A 10,129-nucleotide genomic window follows, 5' to 3' on the forward strand; every position below is an offset into this window, starting at 1 on the left:
CAAATAGATTTAAATTTTTTTTTTAAAAAGCTCATTTTAAATGATAATGCCTAACAACTGAACCAATTTTATAGTTTACAAGGTACTTTTGGAATAGATTCTCTCATTTAAATCTTTTCAGTTATAGTTCAGAATAATATATTCTATGTAAAGGAAGACATACCTTTATTTAAAATGAGAACAATAAAAGTGAAATAATTAACTCCTAAAAATAAGAATAGTGACATACCTATACTATTAGTGGAACTGCACCACATTAGCAGGAAGCCAGTACATGTTAAGTTTATTGCACCAAACAGCAGTATCTTCCAGGACTGTGAAAAAGAAAATCATTCTTATTGTACAAATGCTGATAAACTTCTCTGGGTCCATTCAAGTTGCTGTGATTCATACTCTAATATTCAAAGGAATAAGCACAACTTGTTTCAAAAAGTTGAAGTGCCACATTTTCTAAAACTACCAAAATTATCATCAACCAAGTTACTATTATAATATATAAGCCTAAAAGAATAATTCTAGAAGGGGAATTATTCAAGAGAAAATGAATTCTGACACACAAACTCTCAAATAGTTGAGAAAATATGCTGACATTTGAATATAATTTTGTCTCTATAAACATGTAGAGACGATGATAAAAACAAATGGGGCAAAATGTAAAGCAATTGATGAATGTGAATAAAGGGTATAAGGGAGTTCCTTATACTCATAACATTTCTGTAAGTTTGATGTTACATCAAAATAAAGTTACCCTGCCCACTCACTCACCAAAAAAGAGCAGTACTTGGTTATTTACCAAATAAATTGTATGAAATAGGACTGCAAAAGAGGGAAAGATTACCACAGTTTAGAAGTTCACAGAAAACGGAGGATCTGAGATACACCTTGAAATAGCTAGGATTTAGAGGAAGGAGGAAGAGCATTCTAAAAATAAAGGAAGAAGAGATCAAGTGAACTGTTTTTTATTTTTGTTCTGCTCCTCTCCCTACAAAGGGAGACCTATGCTTGTTTGAAAGTAGAGGTGAAATAAATTAGTGAAAAGGTAGTTATTTGGAGGTGTTAAAATTAAACATGTAATTGCTAAGGTCAAGTATGGTATGGGATAGGATGGTTTTACAATACAGATGAAAGGTGTAGGTCTAGAAAGGAAGAACACCACCTGTGAGAAAAGTGAGAAGGGTAGGAAGGTAACGGGAGAGAAAGAGAACTTGTAAGGCAGAAAGAAATGACAGTGATGTAACACAGAGGTAACAGTCTAGAAAGGAAGAAGCAAGGCCATTTTCTAAAATTAGGGGATATGATAAAGTAGCACTGGAAACTTAAATCTAGAAGAGGATCTGCAGAATAGATGTTATGGTGAATATACTACTGAATCATCAAAAAGAAGAACAATAATTACCAACATGAGTTTATGGTAGACACCACTGTGGAACTTCCTCTACACCCATGAGCAAAACCAGAAAAGCAAGTGAGATAGGGATGTTAGAGACTTGAGAACTGATATGATAGATTAACAAGACAAGGGACTCTAATACTAGTGAGGACATTAATGAAATGATTAGATATGGGGTCTAGTCAGGACAGGGATTCAACAGCAGTCAGAAAAGGAGGATAAAGCATTTAATGCATGCAGTTCTAATGCTGAATCAAGCTATTAATCAACAAATATTTGAGTATCTATTTTGTAACAGACACTATTCTAGGCACTGGAGATACAGCAGTGAACAAAACATGGACCTTATAATCCAGGTGAGGTGACAGACAATAAGCAAATATATAAGGTCAGGTGGTGATAAGTGCTAGAAGAAAAAATACAGTAAGAACACAGTAAATGGAAGACATGGAAGAGCTGCTCTTCTAGACAGCGTGGTCAGAAAAGACTCCTTTGGTAAGGCGACATGTGACCAGAAATCAGAAAGAGGTCAAGGTGCTAAGCATGCAGATATCTGGGAGAGAAAATGGGAACCACAGTGCAAATTCTTTGAGATAGAAGAATGGCTGAGGACAGCTAGACAAGAGAGCTGAGAGGGAGTCTGGGGCTACATCAAGTAGTGTCATGTACTCCAGGAAAAGAATTGGGATGTATTCCAGATGAGATGAAAAGTGACTTAGCTTTCATTTTAAAAAGCTCATTCAGCTTCCCTATGTAGAATATACTGCACAGGGGCAAGGATGAAAGTAGGAAGACCACTTAGAATGTGATTGCAATAAACCATGTGGGAAATGATGGTGGCTTTGAACGTGATAGGAAGGTGTTAAAAGAGTCAGATTCTGAGTATTATACTGAAGATAGAGCCGGCAAGAATTACTTATAAAGCAGATGTGAGGAGTGAGGGAAAGAGATGGGTAAAAGTGACTCCAAGGTTTCTGGCCTGAGCCATGTAGTGAAGGAGTGATAGAAAATCAAAGTTCAGGTTTGATCATATTAAATTTGAGATGCCTATTAGATATCCAGGTGAAAATGTTGAGAAGTCCATTATATATAGGAATTGGAGGTAGGGAAGAAGATAGGGACTGAGATATAAATATAGGGTCATCAGCATATGGTAATGAAAGTGTCACCTAAATGGAATGAATGTAAACAAGAGAGGCCAGAGCTCCATAAGCCCTGGGACACTCCAAAACTTAAGAGGTCAGAAAGATGAGAGGAAAGTAAGAAAGGAGACTAAAAATAATGGCCAAGTAAGTAGGAGGAAAATCAACAGTGGCATTTCAGAGTCCATATGAATAAAACTGCTTTAAGGTGGAAGAGACTGTTTTTCATCAAATGCCATTGAAGGTCAAATAAGATGGGAAATGAGGATGACCATCGCTTTTGGCAACATAGAAGTTATTAGTTACCTTTTAAAAGCTGTTTCTGTGGATAAGTGGCGACTAGAATCAGACTGGTTTTGTTTAATAGAAACAGGGAGAAAAAGTGAACAAAGAGAGTAAAGACAATTCTTCTAAGTACTTTTGTATAAAAGGAAGCAGAGAAAGGAAGCAGTAGCTGAGAGTGGAATATATGGCATGTAATTATGATGCAAGAAGGAGAAGGAGAATGATTCAAGAAGGAACAACAGTGCAAGAGACAGAAGGAACCATTATAGGAATGCTGTCTTTGAGTAGGCAACAGTGGAAGAACTAGCCTTATATAGCAGATCAGACAGTTCATTCACAAAATAGGAGGGAAGGCAGAGTGTTGGTAGATATGCTAATGACAGGATGCGGAAGTTTTCTCCTGATAACTTCTTTTCCCTCAGCGAAACAGGAAGCAAGATGAACAGGTTAGAGTGGGGATGAATAAGCTTTTGGGAGTTTGAGGACAGAAGTGAAAGAAAATGGTATGAAACTGTCACTTAGGAAACTGGAAACTGAATAAACTAGGAACATATAGTATGGGTCATAGTAATGGCATACTTGATCATGAATTTAAAGGGAGACCAGTCAGCATGGTTTTGTGTTTTTTTTAAGGCTCCATTCAGTTGCTTGCATGCAGGTACAGAGTAGGAAAAAAGTGGACTTAATGAGGTTAAGGATTTGCCAAGGAAGTATGATAGACAGAAGAAGGGCACAAAGGAGTTGAAGTCATATGCAAGAAAATGAAAATGATGGACCAGAGAATCTAAATTGATAAGTAAGTAAATGAGGATAAGAGAGGTGAAAAATAGTGAAAATATAGCAGAGTCAATGGACTGGAGGTCCTAGTAATAGGAGTGAACTGGGAAGACAAGAGGTAGTGACTGATGAGTAAAATGCTTAAATTGAGACAATGGGAGGATATAGTTATTATAAATGATAAGGTTTATGGTATGATCATAGGAGGGGATGGTTGGGAGGGATACAGGACAAGATTATTTGTGGTGAGGAACTGAGAGGTAAGGATCTTCCACATGAAATATGAAATCACCAAGAACTAAGACAGGAAAAGCAATGAAGAGATGAGCCAGGTGTACCTCTTAAGATTTAAATTATGATAGAGGTTATCTGTACAATTCAGGTGTTCCTATATTGGTTTTGTTCCTACTACCTATTCTGTGGTATACTATGCTTCAGTGAAGTGTACTGTTAAAGAACTTGCTGCTTCCTCCTGCAATATAGTTGCTTTCCATCAACATCATAAAGTTATAACTATCTGTTCTCAAGAGATCATCCTAGGGACTTCCCTGGTGGTCCAGTGGTTAAGAATCCACCTTCCAATGCAGAGGACTCGGGTTCGATCCCTGGTTGGAGAACTAAGATCCCATATGCCACGGGGCAACTATGCCCACACGCCACAATAAAAGATCCTGTGTGCCACAACTAAGACCTGATGCAGCCAAATAAATAAATAAATATTAAAAAAAAAAAAGAGATCATCCTAAATGACTAGATACAAAAGAAGCAGATAAGTTTCCTACCCGTGGCTCTTAGAGTTTAACGTTCAGAGATGATAATATTTCCAAATACCAGAATTAATGAGTTCTGACCATATCCCAAGGTTTTAGAAACAGGAGATATAGTGGTAAAAAACAAAGAAAAGAAATCTTTAGTTTAGTATTATAATACGTGGTCAATATCATTGCTACTGCTTATTATGTTACATTGAAGCTAGGATTATTTAAAATTCATCAAATATTTGTTGGATGCTTATTTTGTACTTTTATTAAAAAAGGAGGGGATATATGTATACGTATAGCTGATTAACTTTGTTATATGGCAGAAACTAACACAACATTGTAAAGCAATTATACTCCAATAAAGATGTTTAAAAAAAAAAAAAGTGAGCAAAAGAGACATAGTCACTGCCTTCAGGGAGCTTACAGTATAAGACAATAATAAGAACAATGAAAACAGAATAATAACTAGAAGGTCTACATTGGTGACCAAAAAGGGTATCGATTGTCTATTTATAGTCTCAAAGCATAACTTATTTTTTCTGCCTTACATTAAAAATGAGAAAATGTGGCTTCAGACCACATCCACTTAATTTGCTAAAAAAACTAACAACATAAGGCTATCACCAAACATTTTTTCTTCAAAATTCTTTAGAATTAGAATAAAAACTAACCAAAGCCTAGCTTCCTCCCAGGCAAAACAACTGTATACTAAAGTACTGTAATTTTACATTAAAAATTACTTATCCAACATAAAAAAAATGAAAACAATGTGATGGATCAGGAGTGATTTCTATTTGCCTTAAAAATTACCTTTCTTCAATGTTATAATGTTTGTGCAATAATTAAAATTAGGGTTAAGGAATAAAAATAACTTACCCTTCGATCAGCTGCTACAAGTCTAAATTCCTGCAATAACTTGCCAAAAAAAGATCTTTGTGGTTTTCTAAAAAGATGAATTGTCCCCTTTAAAGCAAACAAAAAGTACACAAATCAGCATTTAAGTATCTAATCTTCTTCATTCCTGCGATATAGTAATAACAACTAACATTTCTTGAATGCTCATTATGTCCCAAGCAATTATTCTAGACACTTTGCATGTATTTACCTAGTTAAGCCTCACAATCATCTATGTGGTGGAAACAATTTTTAGTAAATTGTCTAAGCACACAATGCTAGTAATGGCTGAGCAGGAATTCAAACCCAGGCATTTTAGCTCTAGACCAAACTCTTTTTTTTTTTTTAATGGATTAGGCAATTTTGAACCAGAAAACCAGTTTGCCAAATAGCTCTACTGGAAAGAAATTATTACAATTTACCTAATTAAAGCTTTATATATGAAAGGTTTGGCAACTATTATTACAGGAAAACCTCTGAGTTTCTCTCTCAGGCATTCAAAGTATGTGACATCCTAGCTAGCTTCCATGGTCCCTGCTAGTACACAGTATGGTACTAGCAGAGAAAGGTCATGGCAGGGGGGTTACCAATGAGAGAAGAGACTGAATGGTGATTACAGTGGGATTTACCACTCAAGTCCAGGAAACCATGTAAGAAAGCCTTAACATAAAGGAGAGCTCAAGCACACATAGGAAATTAGCCTGTGATTAAGGTAGTATCCAGTATCAGTGGGAGAAAGTATGAGTTATTCAATAAATAGTATTTGGAAAAAGGTAAAGTTGGATCCTTACTACTCACTCTAATTTTTCATTATTTTAAAATCAAAATATAGGGGCTTCCCTGGTGGCGCAGTGGTTGAGAATCTGCCTGCCAATGCAGCGCACACGGGTTCGAGCCCTGGTCTAGGAAGATCCCACATGCCGCGGAGCAACTGAGCCCGTGAGCCACAATTACTGAGCCTGCGCGTCTGGAGCGTGTGCTCCTCAACAAGAGAGGCCGCGATAATGAGAGGCCCGCGCACCGCGATGAAGAGTGGCCCCCACTTGCCACAACTAGAGAAAGCCCTCGCACAGAAACGAAGACCCAACACAGCCATAAATAAATAAATAAATTAATTAATTTAAAAAAAAAAGAGTTTGGTAACTCTTGTTAACTCCCATTTAAAATATATATATATAAAACAATAGAATAACTGAAGAAACTCATGGATGTATAATTTTATAATCTTGTATGTGGAGAAGACTTTTCTTAATAGGACATAAAACCAAGAAGCTGTAAAGGGGAAAAAACTGATCAATTTTACTACACTTTCATGATGGGAATACAATACTCTACAAAAAAACAAAACAAAAAAACACCCTCGAAAAATAAGCTGTGAAAATCTTTGTTATTACAAAAGCAAAGTAATTGTTTCTAGGGGAAAAAAAATCCTTCACAATTTTCAACGGGTCATACATAATAATTTGATTGCTAAGTGCCATGTACTTAAATTTTTGGATTTTAATTTTAACAAAACATTTTCTTAGATGGTAAAGGCCACAATCACTATAACAACCATACTACATTTCTACCCCATTAAAGTTGGCCAATTTGATTCAAACACCGAAGCTCCACAGATAGCAGTGGAACTAGGAGTTAACAGATTAAAAATGTGAAAAACTTTCAGATCCATTCAAGCAGAGGTATGATTTTCCTATAGTCAGCATCTAGAAACATCTCAATAGTTATAAAATGATATATCCCATTTCTTCAAGTTTTACATGTCATTAGTTGCATTATGTTTAGACTCAGGAAAGGCAGAAAATAGGCCGAGCTCTAGAAATCTGGCATAACAAAAACAGCAAAATGTTGATAACTGTCGAGGCCAAGTTATGGCTACATGGGGGCTCATAATGTTAGATTCTCTCTACTTTTGTGTATGTATGAAAATTTCCACAATAAAAAGTTAAAGTAAAAAGTATTTTTAAAAATGTAAAAATAAAGTATCAGGAAAAAGGTGCAACTAATTTTCATATCCAAATAAAGACCAGTGTATATGTATAACCCTAAGGCTCTGCTAAATCAATTCAGCTGAAAAGGAACAGTATACTATTTTCACCTGAGATGTTAATAAATGCTAATGTCAACAAACATACTGTAGTCTTAAAGAATTATGTGTGGACATTTTGGTCCCAAAGATAAATTCTACTTAATACTGGTATCCTTGAATATCTTCTAACTTCAGCCCATTTTAAATTATTTCAGTTACTTTAAGTTTCAGGTTAAAGGACTTCCCTGGTGGTCCAGTGACTAAGACTCCGAGCTCCCAATGCTGGGGGCCTGGGTTCGATCCCTGATCAGGGAACTAGATCCCACATGCTGCAACTAAAAGTTCGCATGCCGCAACTAAAGATCCTGCATGCTGCAACCAAGACCCAGTGCAGACAAACAAATGAATAAATAAATAAATAAAAATATTTTAAAAAATAGTTTCAGGTTAAAACAATCAATAAGGTTTCTAAAAGGCAGAGGGCCATTTCTGATGCCATTCTGATAGTGGGGGAAAACCCACAAAAATCCTAATTTTCACGTCACTCTTTCCAAAATTATATTGGCTCTCCACTGCTATCAGGATAAACTCCAAATTTTACAACTTGGAACTCAATGCTTTCAATGAGTTAGCCTCAGTTTCTTTCCATTTTTTTCCTCTTGCTCCAGATAAGAATCCTCAACTCCAACTAACCTGCTGTTCTCCTTGTCTCATGATCATACCATTCTAGAGTAAAAAGGCCAGACTCGTCTAACCCAAGCACTAATAGCCCTGAAGCACTTAGCAAGTTACCTGACCTCTCCGTTTCCTCATCCAAATGAGAGTAATGAATAGTAGACTAAGAGTACTGGAGTAAGGGACAAAGTACTCAGTTTACTGCTTCACTTCCTACATGAAGCCTTATTAGATTATTCAAACTATAGTTTTTTATGCCACTTGCTTTGTAACTAACCATAGGCTAGCCTTCATCTTGTCATCTTGCATGGTAAGTTAATTTTTTAGTAACTTCACTAATGACAAGAGCTATACTTCCTTGACATTTTCTAAGAAAGCACTACGTTTTGCACATAGCATGTTATAAATAAATAATACATAAGGGGTAACTTTAAAAATAAAACTTAAATGCTACTATTTCCCTTATTACTAATGTTTCACGCATAAAAATTTACTGCCACGGTTACTTATCCAGTGTTCTATAAAACAGATATTTATTGAAAACTTCCTCTGGGCCAGGCACTGTACAAAAGGCTCTGGGGATATCAGAGTGAATACATAGGTCCTCCTCTCAAAAAGCTTACAGCCTAGGAAGTGAGAAAGACAAGTGAATACACAACTTTAACACAGTCTGGTAAAATGCACCAGATGTTACTAGTAAAAAGCACCCTCACAGGAGCGTAAAGGAGGCACTTAATAGGATGTTGAGACATGGCAGAAAGGCTCATGAAAGAGACTAAAGGACATGTTAAGGGTTATACTGATAAGGATGGCAGACAGCAAATGGAGAGCAATTCTGGCAGAGAGAAGAGCGTATATTAATTTGGTGCAAAGGTCTAATTCTTAGAGCACAATCTGCAAGCTGTTCACTGTAGCTGGAATATGGGTGTATGTATGTATGTATGTGTAAAAAGAGGCTGTAAAGGTAAGAAGCTAGACTACAGATGTCTTTGCTTGCCATACTAAACAGGACTTTAGCTTTCAGGCTAAAGGAAAAAAAACGGAAGAATTTTAAGCAAGGGAGTGGCATGGTCAAGTTTTAGAAACTTAACTCTGGCTACACAGTGGTGAGTGTTCTGAAGAACACAGCTATTTGGTCAGCAAAAAAGGTAAACTTTTACCCACTTTCTGTATGTAAAGGAAGGATTACAGGAAATTTAGAAAATATTTTCAAATATGTGAATAAGACATTTTTTCGACCATATCCACTCAAGGAAAAAACTTAGAGTGTCAGTGCTGGGGCACAGAAACGTGGTCCTTTTGTCATATACAGGCTATCAATAAGAGACCCATGAATTTTCTGATACAATGGTGTGTACCTCTTTTGACACTGAAATCACAATCAACTGCTTATCCTTAGATAAAATTCAGAGAGCTATATACTTGATTTCTAAAGGAATAAAATGACTAGCACCTCTAACAAAATTTGAATACCACATCCCCAAAGCCATACGGTATACTGGGATCTACAAACGCACACACAAAATAAGCTGCAGTAAGAGGCACTATCAACACCTTGACTTTCGCCAGTCTTTGGCCTTCTGAAAGCTGCTGCCATACCCGGCTGTCGCACTCGATAAAGGCAAGTTGGAGACTGGGGCGTCAGCCTCAATACCCTACTAACCATCCTCTTTATTTACGCCAGTGTTATCGTCACTGCTGTAAGCATCACTAATACGGTCGTTGCTGCTGTGGACTTGTTTTCTGATCTTTTGTTGGTGTTGTAGTCGCTGACACTGGCAAAGACTTTTATTTCTATATCAAAGATGTCACTGCAGGGAGGAGTCATAAACTCGCCCAGAGCCTAAAGGTCGGCCTGGAGCGGGGCCGGGGTCCGGAACAGCAAAGGAACCGGGTGAGGGAGCGAGGGGGCATCAGAGCTCTGATGGCACGCTCTCGGACGCCAGCCGCTCCTCCCGGGGACCCCGAGCATAACTCCGACAACCCCACCTCTGGGTGGCTGAGGCATGTCAAGGCCGCTTCAGGACCAGAAAGGATAAGAGGAATCATTTACGACAGAAACCCTCCTCATAACCCCGGCCAACTCACCATGATAAGGAGGGGCACATCTCCCGCCGGAAGACGGTCTAGGAGCTGGTTTTTCCCTAGAGCGGAAGGGGGTTGGGCATCAGAGGCC

At 37.4% G+C, this 10,129-nt stretch overlaps 1 protein-coding gene across 4 annotated transcripts in view; it reads right to left on the bottom strand.

Annotated features, from left to right (window-relative positions):
* Positions 1–10,123, bottom strand: part of SLC30A6 (solute carrier family 30 member 6) — a 35,209-nt gene extending 25,086 nt beyond the window's left edge. Inside the window, exons 1-3 of one of the 4 annotated variants that reach the window (XM_082426997.1) lie at positions 10,042–10,123; positions 5,232–5,318; positions 230–314 (exon numbers count right to left, since the gene is read on the bottom strand). In XM_082426997.1, the coding sequence (XP_082283123.1) occupies positions 230–314; positions 5,232–5,318; positions 10,042–10,044 (175 nt within the window). In that variant the 5' untranslated portion in view covers positions 10,045–10,123. Of the gene's footprint in view, positions 1–229; positions 395–5,231; positions 5,319–9,470; positions 9,490–10,041 lie in introns of those variants that run through there. The other 3 variants (XM_082426996.1, XM_082426999.1, XM_082426998.1) reach the window with 3 other exon arrangements.
* Between the last annotated feature and the right edge of the window lie 6 nt (positions 10,124–10,129).

The sequence above is a fragment of the Balaenoptera physalus genome, assembly GCF_965194825.1.
Source record: "Balaenoptera physalus genome assembly, chromosome: 15".
Classification (NCBI taxonomy): Eukaryota; Metazoa; Chordata; class Mammalia; order Artiodactyla; family Balaenopteridae; genus Balaenoptera; species Balaenoptera physalus.